General features: G+C 40.3%; 3 protein-coding genes across 9 annotated transcripts in view; 1 reads left to right on the forward strand and 2 right to left on the reverse strand.

Annotated features, from left to right (window-relative positions):
* Window positions 1–9,503, reverse strand: part of usp10 (ubiquitin specific peptidase 10) — a 31,221-nt gene extending 21,718 nt beyond the window's left edge. For 4 of the 5 annotated variants that reach the window (XM_031324119.2, XM_031324118.2, XM_031324117.2 and 1 more), the window contains exon 1: window positions 9,223–9,502. In XM_031324119.2, the coding sequence (XP_031179979.1) occupies window positions 9,223–9,243 (21 nt within the window). In that variant the 5' untranslated portion in view covers window positions 9,244–9,502. Of the gene's footprint in view, window positions 1–9,222 lie in introns of all 5 variants that reach the window. The other variant, XM_035999574.1, reaches the window with a different exon arrangement.
* A 1,076-nt stretch (window positions 9,504–10,579) lies between these two features.
* marveld3 (MARVEL domain containing 3) lies at window positions 10,580–13,255 on the forward strand. Of its 3 annotated transcripts, none has more exons than XM_035999575.1 (4): window positions 10,580–10,930; window positions 11,497–11,763; window positions 11,920–12,017; window positions 12,360–13,255. In XM_035999575.1, the coding sequence occupies exons 1-4, from the start codon at window positions 10,896–10,898 to the stop codon at window positions 12,968–12,970; spliced, it is 1,011 nt and encodes a 336-aa protein (XP_035855468.1). In that variant the 5' UTR covers window positions 10,580–10,895; the 3' UTR covers window positions 12,971–13,255. The 3 variants fall into 3 exon arrangements, with proteins under 3 accessions (XP_035855468.1, XP_031180218.1, XP_035855469.1); XM_031324358.2 differs by having other exon boundaries at window positions 10,583–11,037; XM_035999576.1 differs by lacking the exon at window positions 10,580–10,930 and adding an exon at window positions 11,034–11,132.
* Window positions 13,256–14,100: 845 nt separating this feature from the next.
* Window positions 14,101–20,226, reverse strand: part of phlpp2 (PH domain and leucine rich repeat protein phosphatase 2) — a 44,662-nt gene continuing 38,536 nt past the window's right edge. The window contains exon 19 of the mRNA XM_031324350.2: window positions 14,101–20,134. Within this exon, the coding sequence (XP_031180210.1) occupies window positions 18,848–20,134 (1,287 nt within the window). The 3' untranslated portion in view covers window positions 14,101–18,847. The remainder of the gene's footprint in view (window positions 20,135–20,226) is intronic.

Below are 20,226 nucleotides of genomic sequence, written 5' to 3' on the forward strand. Positions count from 1 at the left end.
ACAGCAACTGTAATTAACTTGCACAACAACTGTACTAATCTGAGTTTCCTTTAATACCTGACCAAGAGCACAACTATATTTCTCCTGGTATGTCATGGTTAGGGCTGCACGATATTTTGTTTCATCGTCTACATCGCGATGTGCGCATGTGTGATAGTCACATCGCAGGACGTTGCGATGTTGGCGCTAAAACTTTTTTGCTGCTTGATAGAAAATTAAACTTTCACCGTTCTCCTTTTACATGATTGTTACCCGCCGACCCTTCCCCTTCATGACAGGTAGCCAAGTGGGCAACGTGTGTATGTGACGTAACGTTAGTCCGACGGGGTTCGTTATGGAAGTGAGGCTCGCCCGTGTGTAGAAAAGCACCGCAAGCGGCCGCTGACACAATGATGCAGATGCTTTTCCATGCGTAGTGAAGCTACAGTAGTCAGTGTTTTACGTACGCTGCAAAGACAAACTAAATCACCAGATTTATGCAACGTAATCATGACACCTCCCGGCCATTTTTCACCGCAGAAAGCTGCTACCAGCCAGGCTTAAGCTTAAAGAAACAAGGCGTCTGTCCCAACTAACGTTACGGTTCGGAGCCGCAATGCTGGAAACGCAACACTAATCTACAACAGAAGTGTCCGATATAACGTAATTTACACTGATTTAAGTGTTCTTGGATACAGAGTTTGATGCTAGTGTGTGAGATGCGGGTCTGCATGCACAGCCAACCACCAATCACAATCAATGTTGATCAATTTATCAAAGAAGCAGGCCCCGCTAGTCGACCACAATCTGAAATTTAGAGAAAGCAACATGCATGCATTATTAATATCATTCACTTTAGCCTGAATTTATAGTATTATATGAATTCAATGGTGTCATGTCAGTCAACCAGTGTATTTCTACCTAATTTCCCTCTCGAAAATCACTTCAGAAGAGTGGTCACAGCGCTTACTTGCTTTGGTGTTTGTAAAGCATTAAAGTTCATCAAATAATGGTTCACATTAGAATGCATGTAGATGCACTCCCCCAGTAGTTGAGAATGATTTATTATTTCCAAATAGATCGATCTCTCTCTCTCTCTCTCATATTCTTCCTTAAAATACAGGGGCCATAATTATACATACCCCTATGTTAAATTCCCATAGAGGAAGGCAGATAAATTTAAAGACATAGATTTAAAGGCCAGTTATTTCATGGATCCAGGATACTATGCATCCTGATAAAGTTCCCTTGGCCTTTGGAATTAAAATAGCCCCACATCATCACATACCCTTCACCATACCTAGAGATTGGCATGGTTTTATTTCAGTTAGCCTAATAGCTGGTTTGATTTGCATTGATATGGATCTTATCTCAGTTAGCTATTAGGCTAACTGAAATAAAACCATGACAATCTCTAGGTATGGTGAAGGGGATGTGATGATGTGGGGCTATTTTAATTCCAAAGGCCAAGGGAACTTTATCAAAAATAAAAATCTGCCTTCCTCTATGGGAATTTAACATAGGGGTATGTATAATTATGGCCCCTGTATTTTAAGGAAGAACATATCGTGCTACATTCCTCCTTTGTTGAAGGATACTATGAAGGAGTATGCCATTTAAGTTGTTGTGCGACCGCTTTCCACACATATGCGTTTGCCGTGAAAAGATACAGGCAATGCAATTTTCTGTTCACGTTAACGGCGCATGTTAAAATCCGGTGCCAATAGGGCACCGGTGCCCGGTATCTACCGGACGAAATAGCAACGCGGATTACGGTGCCTCATTACGGTGCCACTTGAATGTCTGCGTTGCGCTCTGATGCTCCAAAACAGACGTTAGAGGCAACAGAAACATCGCTGCATGTCACGCTAGTAAACACTAATAACACGTTACACAGCAGGTAACGTTAGCCTACCATTAACTACAGTATTAACTGGATTAAACACGGCTAAAATGCTGACAGCTAAACGGTGTAGTGTGACTGTATTTCACTGTAGAGGATTCCAACAGCGGGACGTACAACAGTCTACCGCTAAAGCTATGAGCTAAAAGACTCAAACTAGCACTGGTCACTGCTGTGGGACAAAATGTTGCGTTTACTGGTAAACCTCGTGACGACTTATGACTGACTGCTATCTGTTGTGGAATTTTCCTCACGTTACTCTGTCCTCGGTCCTCTGTGACTGTCTACATCTAAACTAAGCTGCGCGGTGCAGGGAACAACTCTGATTGGCTCATGGAGGCACGTGATCAGAGAGTGGTTTACGGAGCTTTGAAAAAAAAAAACTTTGATACAGAGTGTTCTATGAACGGAATGAATTAGTTTTAAATATCGCTTGATCACGTGAATTTGATCGTGGGAAACCAAAATCGTGATTGTGATTAAAATTTGATTAATTGTGCAGCCCTAAAGTATACAATCTTAAATTGACTTAATTGAGGAAACAATATCATGTTCCAGATATCGGTTTGAAGGGCTTTGATGAGATTTTTAAGTTTGTGTACGTATGTAGGACTATATCATGAAAAACCTATTAATGTATTATTATTCAGGAACAAGGAAAGAGAGGTGACCTTCATGCATGATAGATCACTCACATGTAGCTAACAATACAACAAACCATTTAATTAGCTTATGGGCTCTGGCCTCTCCTAATGGCTAACCCCCAAACATACGGGCCTCAAATTAAGACTTGGTGCTCGTATCCAACAAGTTTAACCAGAAAGTTCTACCACTGCACACAACACTATACAAAACTCAATTTGCACTTAATGGTGTATGTGGACAACCTTCATTACTGGAGTACCAACAAGTCGATACAGGCATTGGCACTGTAATTAATAGTGAGATAGGGAGGAAGAATTACAAAAAGGTGAGCTCTGGCCAGAACTGAAATAAATAAATCCCTCATAGCAGGATGCAATATCCACCCTCATCTCTCATAATTTACCCTATTTATGCAAAACATTGTATTTCACCGTTATTACGCAATTATATGATAGTTATTAAATATGTCATATTTTATTATCTTTTATAGTGCCACACCCCTGACAGATGACCCTTACACCTTCAGGGGAAACACTGCACCACCCAAGTGTCTACATGTGCATGCAAAACACAAAGCAACAGAGAAAAGGTAAAATGATCTCACTAGCCATGCGGTTAATCCTCTCAGTGCAATAAACAGAGGGACGTGAAAGGGGAGGCACAGAGAAAAGAAAGTGCAGCTCAAGCATATGTAACTCTTTGCAAACGAGGCCCCACGCGAGGACCCACATTGCTGAAATGGCACTACAAGAGACAAACAGCCAGCCATAATCCAAAGGCCTCAGGATGGCTAATACAATCACAACAGAAAGAATGTCCCTTTGCTTCTCTCTGCAGGCGTGCCACACGTACCACACTAAGCTTCCGTTGCTGTTCGTTTGGACTGAGGATTACAACAAATTAGCCATCTGTATGATTTCAACAGTTTAACACACACACTTTCAGAGATTTTTCAACTGTAACTGATATCTACATATGTGAGCCAGTGAAAACCATCAAGTCAAATAGAAACTTGCTACCAGCTTCGTACAAAACACACATGAACCCCCTAAAACTGACTCTAGGGGCACAAAAAGTGTGTCACCAACACATGACACCTGATGCACAAAGCAATTCACTTTTTGTCTGCATCCCAATCACACACAGGTGGTATTTCAAAATACCATTGAGTTAAACAGATAAACAGGTATAAAACACTTTTGATTTCCTAAGTGGTCGGACTGCACATCATACAAACCACTTCTTTTCTAGTATAACCTGGCCATAATACCCCAAAAAGCTGAATTCTGCTCAAACAGTCTGTGTACTCTAACCATAATAGAGGATACAGCCAGCACTACTTTGCTTGTACTCTTAAATTGGTATGCAGTTATTAATGGACAACTTAGCTGAGCATTAAATTGCTGCAGTGCCACTACAAAGAAGGTCAGACAAGTTTTCAATGAATCTCTGGAGCATGCCTGTGCCTGCATATTGCTGTGATGTAGTAATACGGTGACATATGATTACAATGCATGAAATATAGTATGACAGCTGAAGAAAGGAATCCTTGTCATGTATTCTGCTAGAAGACAGTCACTATCAAAGTAAAGCAACTGCTCAGCAGTTCAATGTAACTAGAGCTTGGCAATATGGAAAAAAAATCAAGTATCACAATATATTTGACTAAATACATCAATGTCGATATTGTAGGGTTGACTATTGGTGCTTTTACAAAATATTTACACAATGAGATTTTTGATAAATCATCAGTAACGTGAATATAATGACTAAGTGGGTAAAGGCAAAAAAAATAGAACAGCTAGAACAGTCTGTTAAGTAAATACTAAACTTTACAGTAATGCAGCCTTTAAAACCAGAAAAAGACAACACGTGTCATATTATGATATTCAAAATGTAATATATCTAGTCTCATATTTCAATATAATACCCAGCCTAGGTGTAAACGTTCATTTATTGAAGAGATGCACCGATAGTGGTCCCCGATTCTTTGTGGAGAAACTCAGTTTTACAGATCTGTCCAAATTAGTCGACATGTATTTATCTATTTGTATTTCTATTTGGACATGTATTTATCTAAATACAAAACTACTTATGAATCAGTCTATTTACAAGAACGTAAACCGTGTGTATTATTAGCTGCGACCACCAGCTCTAAAGCTCGCTCTGTCGGTCCATAAAAATTTTGACGAACATACGAAACCGCTATAGCCTGGTTGACACCAGACCATTCTCAGTTGTAACTGAGAGTGGGTCTGGGCAAGGTTCATTCACAGCTCATTTCCGAAGGGGCGTCACCAACGGCCGCCGCTCAAATGCCTCTGGTTGTAATTGGATAGTCCTTCAACCAATCAGACCAACGATCCGGGTGACGTAGCAGCGACAGCGGCATCAACGGGTTGCTGCGCTTCGGTGGCCGTCATGTTGAATGTAAACAAAAAGCGGCTTGCCGTCGCTGCGCTATCGTCATCGTGTAAAGCCCGCCTCAATGGTTGTGATTGGTGTCTGGATATGGAAAAATTGGAAACGGGCTCTTCGCCAGACTGACTTCCAGAGCAAATCCCAAATTTGCCAGAAGTTTGTCAGGGTTTTCCCAGGCTACAACCGCTAGTGTCTAACAGCAATTCATTGCAGAGCCAAGCGGCCATGACGGCCATCACATTTTAGTAGCGATGGGAGGGGCAACGGTGCATGTTGTGGCAAGTTCATGTGTTTTTTGGGATGACGAGACAATATGGCAGTCTCAAAGAAAATTAAAGCTGCGCTGCTGATGTGGAAAGAGGTAAGCTGAAAAAGACAAAGTGTAAACACTAGGGGTGGAAAGGTTCACAAAATTCACATTTCAGTTCATATCACGTTTTGGGGTCACGGTTTTCGGTTGGTCATGGTTTTCGGTTGTTGCTTACGGTTTGCCGTCATACAATTCTTACATAAGAAAAACTTCTTTATTATCAAATCTTTATTAAAAGAATAGGTTTTGCCTGGGTCTGATATGGTCTGTTTCCCCGATGGTTCATTCCACTGCCGTTAGCGTCGTTAAGTGCTGACCGGGTTTGAATTGCTATAATGATAGTGGCTCGCTGCTAGCTGGTTGGGGGGCTAACGGTAACTATATGTCCCGGGGCAGTTGTCAGCTCTCATCCCAACTTAAGTCTCTTAGCACCGCGGGAGTGAGGCAGACAGCCAGGGGTGCGCTAGCTGGCTAAATTAGCATCAGATTAGTTGTCTATCTATACAGTTAACGTTAGTGGTGAATTTATTCGTGGTTTAGCCCAGTGCTGTTAACCTTGGTCAAAACAATCGTACTAAAAATAACTTTGAGCGTGTTGAACGATGTTGTAACCTTATGTTACCCACCAAGCATTAGCTGCTTGTCAACCACCACATTGTAGTAGCCCAACATTAAGCTGGATCGATTGATATTGAAATCAATCAATATCAATAAAGGTCTCTGCTGTATAACTGTGTTGCAAAGTGGCATGTAATCAAGGAAAAGATGATGCCATGTGGCAGAAAAAAAAAACATTATTACGGTTACCGAGTATAACTCTGTCACATCGTATGATCTAAAATTACTCTTGAACGCATCATCTGGGTGCCCGGGTTTAGATGGAAGTTAGAGTAACCAGAGGGGTCAAAGGTTATATGATGCCACTGACAGGCAACTAAATGAAAGGTCCTGTGTCAACAAAAAAAAAATGGGGATAGTGTAAGTACACAACAACAAAATATAACAGGTATACTCATTTTTAGAGATTTTAATGCAGACATGTTACATAATTGTACCTTTAAGTAGCATGACTAGAGTAAAGCAATGCTATTCAATTTGTAGCTACACTTCTGCATTTACATTCTGTGTGCATCTGACTAAGCTAAACCTTTGGGCAATTTGTTTGTGCATACAGTGTGTAGTTTTCCCAAGGGCGATGGTGAGGATTACTATCCCACTCAAAGATTTATGCCTCTGCAAAACACTGGGCTGAACTAAACAAAGAAATTTGAAAAATGAGGAAGATGTCGCAATAGTTTAAAGTTGCTAAAGCACTTACGAGTAATACCATTCCCATGATTGCCGTATTCCTTATTACAATGAAAACAGTCAAAGTGGTCTGAAAATTCAATGACTGCCTTTTTAGAGAGTAAATCCATGTCAGACATCAATGTGCATGCCCTGGGAAGAAGTTCTCTGTTCATACCGCTTTACGAATTTGATGAGTTCAGAAGAATAAACTAGTTTGCCATGTTCAGTGTAATAAAGAAGTGTCACCCAATTGAAATGTATGGTTCATTTGCGCGTTTAATGGTTTTTAATAGACAACCCATTTCTGAGGCATAAGCTATAACATGTTGTAGCTACAAAGGCAACCAATGCATCTAGATGCCTGAACTAAACCAATAAGCCTAAATGTCAATGAGGACACTTCAGTAGGTTTTTCTTAAGTTGGTGATGAACACTTTAGAAAAGCCTAACATCCATACCTACATCTACAGTGGTTCACCCACAAAATTACTGATAAACGGTTTCATAATTCTGTCACAACTAAGCAACTGAAGTGAACAAATAACTTGTCATGCTTACGTTTAAATTTGACATTTACAAGCCAATTTTAAAGAAGAGTTTTCATTTTTCTTGTCTTCTTAAAATCCTGCAATGGCCTTCTTGAATGTCAGCAAACATATTGAGTGTTGCCTAAATGTATTAGTCCAACTCTGTATGTTCTAGGATGTTATTGCAACAAATCTCACTGATTTTATGTAAAAAAAATAAATAAAATAAACCTAAAATATTTATCCAGTGTAATCTCTCAAAGTGGCATGGCTTTAAAAATTAGACAAAATATAATAACAGCGATGTTACTTTTAGGCGACAAATTTGCAAGACAATGCACTGCGCAGGATAAATTACCATCAGCAGAATATTGTCATACTATTGTACTTAGATAAAGGTGTTTTTTTATATGCAGATACAGAACAGTATTGATAAGTATTTCCAGAATGGCCTGTTTTGCCAGGTTCATACTCGAGCGATACCCTTTTAGTTGCTGGTGTGTCTTTGATGCCTTTGATTATTTGGCTGCACCACCTGTTTATCAACTTCTTTCGTTTGGATTTTTGCATTTTTATGACTTTTGTCATTTCTCATAGAGCAAATCAATGTGACAGCAACACTTTCAGATTGTATTTCACAAAGAGGGTGAGCCATTAAAAATTAGTTTTTGTAACACTGGAAAAATGGTTGCCAAATGGGGCAACCAGACCAAACGAAATAGTTGACAGGGGTCCAACTCCGGTTGCCCTAGGAAACTGGCCAACTGTTAATGTAGAGCCCTGTCTGTCAATACTTAATTTATGCTATTTACAAACTTGTGTTATGCTATTAATTTTTTGCTATTTATACAGTTTATAACAATAAATGCCCCATCATAGAAGGATAACTCAATATAATGTTCATGTATGTATGATTTAAGAGGTAAAAGACATAAAAGAGCTGACCCCTGTGTTTGGAGGAAGCTTAAGTAGGTTATCTCCTCAAGCTTTTATTTTGCTTAACAGTGAGCCAATAGAAACACTGAATTTTGAAGCCAGGAAGAAGTGTGAAAGCATGGAGAATTAAGTCTTCAGCGAGGTTTCCCTTCACTATGGTCGTTAGTTGTGTTCCGGTTCTTGAACTGTCAGCCAGATATTAACCCGGTGAAGCATAGTTTAAGTGTCATTTTCATTGTGTGGATTTTTGTCTTTAATTTAGTCATTAACTATAAACTTTAGACCTGGCATGTTTCTGCAGGCAAAGCTAGACTTCAAAATGGGCCTTCCCACATGATAGCTAACGTTAACTTACTCGGAAATGACACCATACTTGCCAAGTTATTTAACAATCTAAGTCACACGCAGACTGACAGTGCAGCAGCACACTCGCCTCGCAGTGTGCGAGATCATTCTGTCTTATAACTGTTTCCATCTCAAATAAATCTTCGCTATCAACGAAGGCCCACACTGTCGCATTTTAATTTAGCTAACCAGCTAGCGGACTGACTGCAAAGTGTAACGTTAACCACACTATTTTTACAAAGCTCTTCAGCAAGACACTGTTGTAGCGTGGCTCACAACTTTTTAAAAACTGCAAATTATTACACGCAAAACCGCTATTATGCTTCCTAACTGCCCAGAGCGAATCTAATTTACAGTTATGAAAATGTGCGCTTGGTGAAGGCCTGTCGCAGCACTGAGCAGGTGGGCCATGCATACACGCAGCAGTTTTCTGTGTCGCTTTTGACATGGTAAATAACACGTGTCACTAATAGGATCTCATAACAAAGTGTCACTAAGATTAGATTAAGCACACTTTCATGTCATTCAGCTAAACGTGGCTGTCATATCCTTAAAAAACTGCTGCAAATAGTACTGCTGTCTCATTTGAATGGAGGGACCTAGGGCCTGTTAGCTACCATGCTGGTGGTGTTTCAATGAGGCTTAGGGGGGCATTAGCAAGCACTTTTCAGTTCTTACATTTTCAATGACACGACTAGCCAGATGTTTCAAATAACACGGAACTGACTAAATTGCTACAAGTAATGCAATATTTTAGGTCAGAAAGGTTGTGCAAATGAGGGGCGGCCGCGAGTCTATAAATAACGTTCCACGGCGTGAAGCAGGAGTTGTTTTGCAGGCTAACGTTAGCAAGCTAGCTTAGCTACCTGGTTGCTGTAAGAAGCCATGCTCCCGGTGAGATTTCCTCTCCTCCACTGACAAGATGAAAATTCTCCCGGGAAGGTGTTGTAGGTTTGTAATGGCCGTTACAAAAGGCGTCCTACTTCGACATCATTGTCATTTTCCCAACGGTGTCCTGGCAGTCGTAAGTTTTGATCCATGTAATGCATCAGCACTTCATGCTGTTCGCCTTGCCGTCACCGCCATTTCTGTCTAGCCTCTTCGTCGCTTGCTAGCCAACCCAGCGCGCGGTCGGTCGTAGTGGCAGCGTGAACTCAAGGAGTAGCGATAAACACTTCCGGTGGTGGTTTGCTCCCGGACTTCAAAATAAAAGTCTTCATCTTTAACCATAGACTGCATAAAAATATTCAAATTTACAGTCATTGTCTTTAACCTTAGATAACCCCTTCAGTGATGTACTATGAGCATGTGACCTCTGGGGCACATACGGAACAACACATATCAGACCTTTCATTCAGTTTTTATCACATTATCATTTGTTTCTTTCTATTAGCACAGACATGGGTACTGTGAAGCTGTGGGATCTGTTGTGTATGAGTTTTATTAATCACATTAATTAAGGAATATGCTAAATATAAGCACAAATTGAAATAATCTTGACACAGGGTCCCTTCCTTAATACATGGCTTCAATATCAGACAAAAAGCAGCACCTGACTCTATTATCTGACCTGTCATGTCAGTTAAAATTGTTCTTAATTGCTCATATTCCCAAAAATAATTTGACAGCCCAGATCTCTCGGGGCCCTGAGACCATGGGTCATTTGCCTGCTTTGGCTGTAAATCCAGCCTTGCTGCTGCAAAAAACAAAATGCTCCATTCAGTAGGGGTTATTTGACTGCTGGTAATATATTCATTGCTGGATGTAAGATTGAGCTCTTTACTTGACGAGGAAAAAACATTCTTGTATCAAAGAATTGCGTACATACACAAACACGTCTGTGCTTACTGCTTGTGTGCTTTTATTTGTGCTTATGAGCTTTGTCTGTGTTTATGTGCTTTTATTGTGCTTATATGCTTTTTGTCTGTGCTTATGTGTTCATTCGCTCTTGTGTTATCAATCTGGGACATTTAGGCTACAAGTGCTTGTGTTAAATAATGTGCATTGTCCCTTCTTAAATAAAAAAAAAAAAACATAACATAACATCCATAAGTATCTGACTCGTGTAATTACAGGTTGTGGGTGTAAGGATTACCTCATTGACATGGTCACAACTTTAAGTTACGTTTGTTGTGAAATATATATATGCTTCGGCGGAAACGCTAAAGCAATGTCATGCCGCGAGCTTCATGATTGAAGCGTGACCGCGTGCGCCGTCTGCGTTTACGTCCGGGTTGGGGCATGAATCGCAAAATTTTTGTTTTTGGAAGTTGAGCACGACTGAAAACCAACAATTTTATAGGCTACTTTTCGGTTTGTGTTCCGGTTCACACTAGTGAAGCTGCATATTTGTCCTGTAATATTTGGATCAAATTAACCAGAAATTAAATGTAGCTAGTTGTCTGGTTTAGTCATAAACAATAAATATAATAAAGTACAATGCACTACAATCATACATATAATGTATACACCTAACATACTGTAAACTACTATAAATTGGGGAAAGAAACCTAACGTTACATTAGCAGAAATTTCACAAATGAGCTCTACTCTAGTGGGCGTGGCACAGCACAGGTGAGTGGCAGGAGGAGGAAATCTCAAACACAGGAAGCTGAGAAAGTTTGGCTGTTTTCTTCTCCGTACAAACGAAAACAAGATCACATTGTTTACGGAGTCCAAAGGTAAGAAATAATTATGTTGTGTCTTTGTATTATTAACGAGCCTAGAACCATTTACTTTACGTTAAAACATGAAACACGGATGAACTTCGCAACAGGTTAGTAAGGAGCACTTCTCGAATTGTGTACCTCTCGCAATAATATGCTGGGCTCCCATGTTGAAATAATGTAGACGTCTGATTTAGTTTGCTGACTATTCTCATATAGGTATGATAAAATGCATTTGTCCTACTGGAATTTCTGTGGGTCCCGAAATCATCACCACCTTTCAAGTAGCCACTTTACAAATGAAGAAACCTCTCTGTCTTTGGTCCTTCACCTCAACCCGGCCTTTAATCATCATTAAATAATCCTTCATGCTGCTTTACTGTCCACTGTGGCTGTTACTGAGATATAAGCCAACTATCCACTTTGTTTATGAGGGTCTATAGTACAATTCATGCCCATAATCGTCCTTTTTAGGCAGAGGAAGATGCCAGAGAAGGGAAGACACCACCAGAGGAGTGACGTGTATGATGAGTACAAGAGCAGGGACAGGGAATACTCACACAATGGAGACCACGCTTCATATGATGGCAGAGGCCGCAACCAGAAGCCGAGAGACATGGAAGAGAGAGGCTCTGCTGGTGACAGAAGGGCCAAACAAAACAGACAGAGTGACATGACAACTACCCCTCACAATGAGACACCTGTTTACAGAGACCAGGACTATGACGCACCCTCAAGACTGTAAGGGACCTACTTTCTATTCACAAGACCCTGCACTCCCTGTCATGTCTTCCACACACACTTTTCACCATCTGTGGCAGGGTTATTTATTTACATTAATGGTAAAATGGCATGTTTTGTAAAGATATAATTGATTCTGTGGTATTGTCCTTGTAGGTCCAATGAGACTGCAGTGTATCACCCTGAAGGGGAGTATAATGAACCACAACACAGACAAGCTCTTTACAATCTCAGATACATCTTAACCAGCAGAGGCAAGTATATTTATTTTAGAGTTCTTCTGTGAAATGTTGGTTACAGTCAGAGTGCATGCTCATCAGCGTTTACAATTTTTAGAATTTGTTAGGTGGCCCCCCAAATATAGTAGACAATATAACATGCATTATGATTTTTTTTTAAATTATTATATCCTATTTTTAATCACCCATTAAACATGCTTCATAAGTGCAAATTAAAAGTGGAAATTAAATTAAGACCAGCAAATGTTTGTTTTTGTTGTTTTTTTTTGATGAATTGATTAATCATTTCAGCTCTAGTCTAGTTTACCATGTTGCTATACATTAATGTCAGTATTGTGTTTATCCCGTGTCTCCCAGGTCTCTGCCAGCTTATGGAGCTGTTTGTGAATCTGCTTATTGTCATCTGTGCCGGAGTGCCATACAGCAACAACGGGGGTTACCGTGACCTGGCCAGCCTCGGTGGACTCTATTATTATCACTTTGGTGGAGCCAACGCCTTCAGTGGAGTCGATGCTGACAGGGTGAAGGAGCTGGACCAGCTGTTCCATCAGCTCTCACGGCCTCCGTACGTCTTCACCATGGCCTGCGGTGGGGTTTTAATGATATACGCCTGTGCAATGCTTGCCCTGGGGATTTTCAGGGTCCCTTACCGCTGGCCCCCCGTGCTGCTGGGAGAGGCTCTGCTGAACCTCCTGATTGGTCTGGGCTACATCCCTGCGCTGGCCTTCTACTTTATTAAGCTGCAGGGAACCTACAATGACCCCATCTGTATGGAGAGAGAGCAGATGTACAAGAGCAAAGGGCATAATGGCTTTCAGTGCCAGTTCAACGGTGCAGATATCGCAGGAGGTCTCTTTGGGGTGGTAGGGGTGTTTGTTTTCATCTTTGGTGCAGTGTTAGCTGTCAGAGCTTTCAGGTCAGTGCGGGAGCTAAAGAAGCAAAAGACAAATGAGGACAACAATTTTTAAGGCTTTTCTCCTGGGCTTATTTGAACAAAAGTGGAATTGATTACAAATCCCTGTGACAAGAAAACTAAAATGGAAGGTTTTTTGTCACATTAGGTGTCGTGTATTCACTCTTGTTGTATGTGATCTGTAAATCAGCTTTCTTTTAATCCACTTTATACTTTCAAGTTTTTTAATTTCATTTTGTAGAAGACTTTTTATACCTACCACTTTTCAAGTGTATACATGTGTCCTGTCTCTGTCACTGTTTCTATAAATGGGTAGATATAATAAATTACTCAAATGGTGTATTTTTCATTATCAAATTTTCATTAATTTTGTGCGTACAAATACCTACAAATTAAAAGGCGGAGAGAAAAACAGTTTGATTGCCAGAAATACTCCTAGATACTATTTATCATTCTTTCTATAAGAGTCAGCTGCGTGGCAGGGACAAACAGCAACTTGCAACGAAGAATATCAGACGATGATATGTTACCCCGGTACATTTCCTTGGGGGTTCATAGACCTAGCTCTTCTAAGGTAAAAAAAAATGTGTGTTCCAGATCAAAATGACATGCGTGCATTCCTTCGATCTCAGAGCTGTCAGAGTTGTTTGACTATTTATTGAAACCGCTCTTGAAAAGGAAATATGCCGTTAACAGTAGTCAAATGTCTTTTCTGCATCACAGGAGACAAGTGCAGCAAAGCTTCTTCTGCTTTGAACGTTGTCCTAGGACTTGACACTTTTCTATTGATACAAGCCTAAAATATACATAGTATTTCTAAGGAATAAGTGATATGATGGCTCCTCCATAGACTACTTAAAAGGTCAAAGAGTTAGACTTTGTTCCTCCCTAAAGGTCTTACATCACTTACAAGTAAAACAATGGATACCTCGACTTTCACATTAGAGATATTTTTTTTTCAACCATTATACTATGTTCAGGGTGTCATTCTGAGGTTCACCAATAGATGGCAGTTCTACTGTGAACTCTGTTTCTTCTGATTCATTTTCTTGATTTGGCTTGCTTCTGTGCATTTAGGCTGATTGAATAGAGAAAATGTCTATGGAAACCAAGGTAAATATATCAATAACCTCATTACATTATGACAAAATAAAACTGTAGACATCTTATGCTGACCAAAAACAGTCCTTTTGATGATATTTATTGGCATGAAATCATAAAAATGGTGAGCAAAATGGATACTCGACAAAAAAATTCACAGTAAAAAGTTTTATTGCTACTTGGCTTAAAGTTAATTTAAAAACAGCTTCTCTGCTCAAAACTAATGATAGCAGCATTTCAAATAAAAATGGCAACCATCTTCCACTCTCAAAGTTCAAGGGGAGTACAATTCTGTCTGATACACAGCAAAAGTGCTCATTGTAAGACCTATTCCTAAATAATAAATCTTTTCATTCAACTCAATTTTAGCATTAATCTGCATGCTAGAATAAAAACCTCAAAACATTAGATATGCTCCATTTTGTAGAAATAATTCACATTTTGTATGTACTCTATGCTTTTATGTTGATTTATATTTAGGGCATGCTTTCAACATTAAATACAGCTTGAATTAGTACCCGCAAACAAAGTACCATAATGAGTGACAGTGTTCTGTAGAATCCCAATCACTTTATATTCTGTAGTGGAGAGGGAAATATAAATTTGCATGAAACAATGAAGTACAAAAATAAACATCAGCTTCTTGGCATTGAGAAAAAAATATTCCAAGCATTTCTAGAAAATAATGTACAGAAATGAACGGTGAGATTAAACAATGGCTACTTTGGTCACATGTTAAACAACTGGAGCATCTTGGATCAGTTTCATTCACCATACCCACGCAGAATTACAGTCAATCCATTATTCACACAGGCATGCATACACTTGAACATGTGCGCTTAAGCTTCATTTTACACACAAACACAGACACTTTGCAACGGAGTTGTACAGGGAGCATGTTAAGTTGTGCAAAGAGGAAATTATCCCTTATAGTTAAGAAATTAGCAGTTTTTTAAAAAAAAAAACACTGTAGCCTACTCAAATGCACATACCCTCTTTTTTTGGTGCACAAAGGGGATTATGAGCATTTCCCTACTGGACCCTCTCCACTAAAGAATTAAAGGGAATATATTATGCCAGTGCACTGTACATTGTGCTCCCTCTTGCTGTATCTACGCATAAAGTTGGCATATGTTCACGCACACTGATTAGTCTACTGATGGATCATTATTCAAATATACTTCAAGTTGGAAATGTATATTGGACAGGACAGTGGGTGAATATATGGTGTCAACCAGGAGACAGACAGAATGAATGTACAACTGTATAAAAAACTGACCAAGATGATTTTGAAGAGCACTAAATGTAGCAGTGCAATGCAATCCAAACTAATAAAAATACACTGCAAATGAGCCAAAGGAAGAGACGCACTCAGAAAACAATTAAAGAGCAATGCAATTTACACAGACAATCCCAAATTACACACATCATACATACATCAGTCATTATTCATTTTCAGACAGATTGAGAAATATGATTCTTGTAGTTTTAGGTGATGAAAATGAAGCTCCGATATACATGAATATATATTTACACTTTGCATATTTGTATGAGCGAATTCCCACCATAAATTCAATATCTCCTCTCCAAACTTGCTTATCAGTTCAGTCTTCCAACTTGTTTCAGATGTGTACCAATATTATTCACAATCATAATCTGTCTTATAGCTTTTCTAGCTCCCCCTGTGGCAGGTATACCAGTAGTGCCCATCCATGTTTTACTGCCATCAGTCCTGAAGCCTGACACCATGTGTGAGTCCAAGTTTGTTTGGCATCTCAGACACTGCACAGTCCGATCAATAAAGTGACTGGAAACAAATAATTAGCCTCATCGTCATCATAAAATATAGTTTCCCATTCTTAATTTTGGAAAAAGAAAACTCCAAACCGTGGAAATAATTGAATTCCGAATAAGCATAGTAAGGACAATCCCGGCTCTTTGATGTGGATTATAGTAATTATAGTAATTATTATCTTAGACTAATGTTTTCATTACATGTAATCAATGAATTATTTAAAAAACATTTTCAGGTATGCCAGATGTTTAGGAATCAATTAGCACAATGTTTCAACCAAATAATGATACTGGGTAAAAATAATAAACTACAGCCAGGAGGGGGCCCATTAATTTGTATTAATATAGAGGAAGAGAAATGTTGGCAGATAGGGTTAGAGTACTTAAGAACATATATTATGCTGTTTGTGGTGCTGATGTTAAAACTTTAAATATTGTTCCGTAAAATTCAGATGTAATTGAAAACAAACAAAAATAGCCTTTTATAAAATAAATCATGTCAAGTCATATGTCATAAAAAACATTAAAAACACACCAAAAAGGGAATGTTGTAAATTAACCGTCATTATGTCATTTCTGTTGACTATGTATTCTTAGACAAGAGGTGATATGTTGGACTGAGGGAAGCCACAATAACCCCAGTACACTGTGTTGAACAATATCTCATATATTAAACTCAAATGTATACAACTCTTATATCACTATTTTCTATGTACAAAGTGCTTTTAACCGTGTGAGACAAAAACTTGCAAAAAACATGAAAAGATTCAGACTCACACATCAATTAAGGCTTTATCACTGACTTATCACTCATTCCTGTGGAGCAAAGTAAGGATAGAGGAGCATCTTTAATAAACAACACCCCCAGAGCCTCAGTCCCAAACAGGACATGAGTGGGATGAAACAAAGGGCTTCTCCCCTTAAAGAAATACTGAGTAGTGTTTACTTTAAGGCTAAAAGGGAACACTGAAAGGTCCAGTTATGCAACAGCTGTAGAATGCCAGAAGTGCACCACTACGGACTTGGAGTGGCAACTAAAAATATACACCTAATGTAGTAATCACTGACATGAGCAATTACCCAACTTTGGCCTTCTTATAACCACAGCAGCCCGGGTAGAGCTACTTTCTCTTTTGGCACAAGGTGGGAAGGGTTTGGAATTGTCAAACTGAGGTTTCCAGGGCAACTTACTTTAGGTAAATATGATTGGTCCTACACATATTAGAAACAAAAACAGATTGTGAACTGATGATACCAACTGCTGAAGCACTGTATGTGACCTAATAGGAAAATCACATTACTTACTTATAATAAGGGACTGAACCAGTGCGTTCTTATTGCAGTACCTTGCAGTATACTGCTGCAGCACTGATAATACTTCATTATATCAACTGTGTGATCTGAACTCTACATAAGCATTGCCCCCTGATTAGGAAATGGCATATATGCAATATGTGGGAGTAAAAAAGAGAACTATATCAAATTATAGCACAACATTATTTGTTCCTGTGTCCTGTAAATTTCTGCACGCACTTGTAGAACTGTGGGTCAAACTTCGTGACATCTTGTGTATACAGACCAGATCGCACAAAATACAAAAATATAGGGTTTCGGTTCTGTTTGTAATGGGCCGGAATAACACATCCTGAAAGTCATCTGGATGTGTGGGCAGTGCATTCATGAGCAAAGTTGAGTTTGCTAAGATGTACAAATGTCAATAACTGAATCTGCCTGCAAGGACATGAATTAATGTTTACACATTTAAAAGGGTAGTAGCCTCCAACTTTTGGATACATGTACATTCTTAGTACCAGTGGACATATCTTACAGTACATAAAAATACTGCTTCCATCCTTCATCTTTTGTACAATGTTTAATTGCCTTGACTGGTTTGTTCAAATGAAAAATGATATCCAAACATCCTGGGGTCCACTATCCAGTGGCCATAAAATTTACTAAATTAAGTCAATTTTCCTCTTTTATTTTCCTATTTAGATTTGAAGGAGACTATTTGCTCATGCACTGTCACAGATTATACTTTTATAAGGATTTTTGAACTCTACAATACATCTGCTCTGTACAGTTGAATGACTTTAAAATGATTTCATTTTGCAGCTATTCAAAATGAATTACTCTAAATAGCAATACTTTTTAATCTAGGTGTGTCAGCAGCTCAAGCACACCACGTCAGTTGGCTGCTAGTTGTGAGTGTGTACTATACTATACTGTATAGAATTAATTTATCCTATATAGAAGATTCCATACCTATTGTGTGGGAATGTTAAAAATAAAACCCAAGCATTACGTTTCTGGCGTTCTAAATGCAGTTATTTTGTCTTCACATCTTCTAATCCTATGGGCCTTACAAGCATTTATACTTTGATATCTGATATCCTTTGTAAGCCACAGGACGAGGAGGAGAGCAGAAGCTGTGCCAGTGCTGGTCTCTTGGAGACCCTGTCTCTCCTCCAAATTTAACTAACAAGCTCACATTCCCAAACATAGCCTGGATAAGGGAGGAGCTCTAGGCTGAGTTGTCTGCAGTAGGCACTTTTCAAGTTTCAGTCACAGGGCTTCTCTCCAGGACCTGAGAGACCACAGAGACCCTGGAGAGGAGATTTGACCGCACTAAACATAATCTCCCGTACAAACCCTCTAGATTGCTTGCTTTCCAAGTAAAGGGAAATGTTGCTGACATGTTTTAACACATGAGGTATCCCATTTCAAGTCAGGCTTGTTTTGGTCTATGATAGCCAGCCATTCTTTTCACAACGTCATGTTATGAACTGGGATTTTGGTCTGCCCTATTTTCTTGGATACTCAGAATGTGCACAGAAACCCTTTTTTTTTTTTACCTCACTTTAATGGCGCAGCATCACTTAGTGACTATCGAGGTCCCACAGGTTTGTCTTGCAAAAAGATCTGAATGTCAACTTGAATTGGAATATTCCCCATGCATGAGAAAAATCTCCTCTTCTTTCCTGGAATGGCACAATCACAGAATTCCAGCCGCATGGCGCTGTCCTGTGTCCCCCTTCTAGAGGGCCGTATCGTAGACTTCCTGCTGTAAGATGGGGGCCGGGCCTGGACCTGGGACCAGGTTGGAGGCAAATGCAGGGGGGTGGGGATGATCCCACACTGGGTCTTTTAAGGAAGGGGGTATGGATGGTAAGGGGGGTGCTGAGACTAGAAGGCTCTGGCCTCTTAGCTGCTCCCTGACTTCCTGCTCCAGACTCGGAGGCACAATGAGCTGGTCCTCGGGGTCCTGCTGTGCTGGGGCAGTGAAGTATCCAGATTTCTTCTTAGGAGCCTCCAGGGCCACCTCAATGAGATTATGACTGTCCTCTGGGGCTACCACAGAGCCATTGGACAGCTTCTTCCCAAACAGGCTGCATGTGGAAGGAGACTTTTTGAGGTCTGCAATCTCTCTCCCACATACAGCCAGCAGGCAGCCGTTTGTAGCAGAAACCACCACACTGTTCTGTCTGCGCATTTTGCCATTGGGATAGTCAGAGCCTCGCTTTTCAAGGTCCAAGTCTTTGGGGCTCTCAGGGGCCCCTGACCGTAGTTGGAAAGCACAGCAGTGAATGTCTACCTCCACTTCTAGCTTGCTGCCATTGGATATTACGCCCTCAAGCGGAGCTTCATCATCACTGTCCAAGCCGTTGTCAGAGTGGTTACTCGAGAATGTAGCACAGGAGGGCTGTCGCTGGAATAGGCCTGGGTGGGTTCCTGCCCCAACTGAGCCTGGCACCATAATCCCACACAGTGTAGTAGCAGGGTGTAGGCTACAGCGTCTCTCTGGGCGGGATGCAGGGACAGAGGATGGGTGCTCGTCTGAAGCGGTGGACCCCGCTTCACTGCCCACCTCTGAGGCTGATGTCTCACTGTTAAACTCAGAGACAATACCACTGCTGGATGAAAGGGTGGCTGGGTCACTGGGGCCTGGGGTCACGGTCACAGGCACAGGGGCGGGAGGGGGACCCCGTGGTTCAGTGGTGGAGACAGGTGGCTCACAGGTACAGCTGTCTTCAGCAATATGCAGGGATACCACTGCAGCCTCGATGTTGTCCTTGCAACCATAACTCTGAGCAAGTGAACATAGCTTCTTGGCAGCAGCACGAGGATCTCGCACAGCCTGTACAGTGCACACGGCCTCCTGGTAGGAGACTCGTTCAAACAGCGCTCGATTCCCCAGGATCAAGAACTCATCCTGGGAACAGAGAGGCTTAGTGTGCACCCAGGGCTTTGGAAGCACCCAGGGAGACAGATAAGAGCAGCCCAGCAGGCGAGAGCAGCATGTCACTCCACTCACTTTGTTATCCTACAAAAAGGAAGTGCCATTAGAATTGTAGATGAAAATAAAATATACACCACTGACTATGAAGCTGCACATTAACAGTAGAACAAAAGATC

The sequence above is a fragment of the Sander lucioperca genome, chromosome 3 (genome assembly GCF_008315115.2).
Source record: "Sander lucioperca isolate FBNREF2018 chromosome 3, SLUC_FBN_1.2, whole genome shotgun sequence".
NCBI classification, from domain to species: Eukaryota; Metazoa; Chordata; class Actinopteri; order Perciformes; family Percidae; genus Sander; species Sander lucioperca.

Excerpts from the sequence above, each read along its gene's own strand:
- marveld3 (XM_035999575.1), top strand. The coding sequence starts at position 10,896 with ATGAGCTCTACTCTAGTGGGCGTGGCACAGCACAG. Across the intron at positions 11,764-11,919 it reads TATGACGCACCCTCAAGACT|GTCCAATGAGACTGCAGTGT; the intron begins GTAAGGGACCTA and ends TTGTCCTTGTAG. Across the intron at positions 12,018-12,359 it reads ATACATCTTAACCAGCAGAG|GTCTCTGCCAGCTTATGGAG; the intron begins GCAAGTATATTT and ends CGTGTCTCCCAG.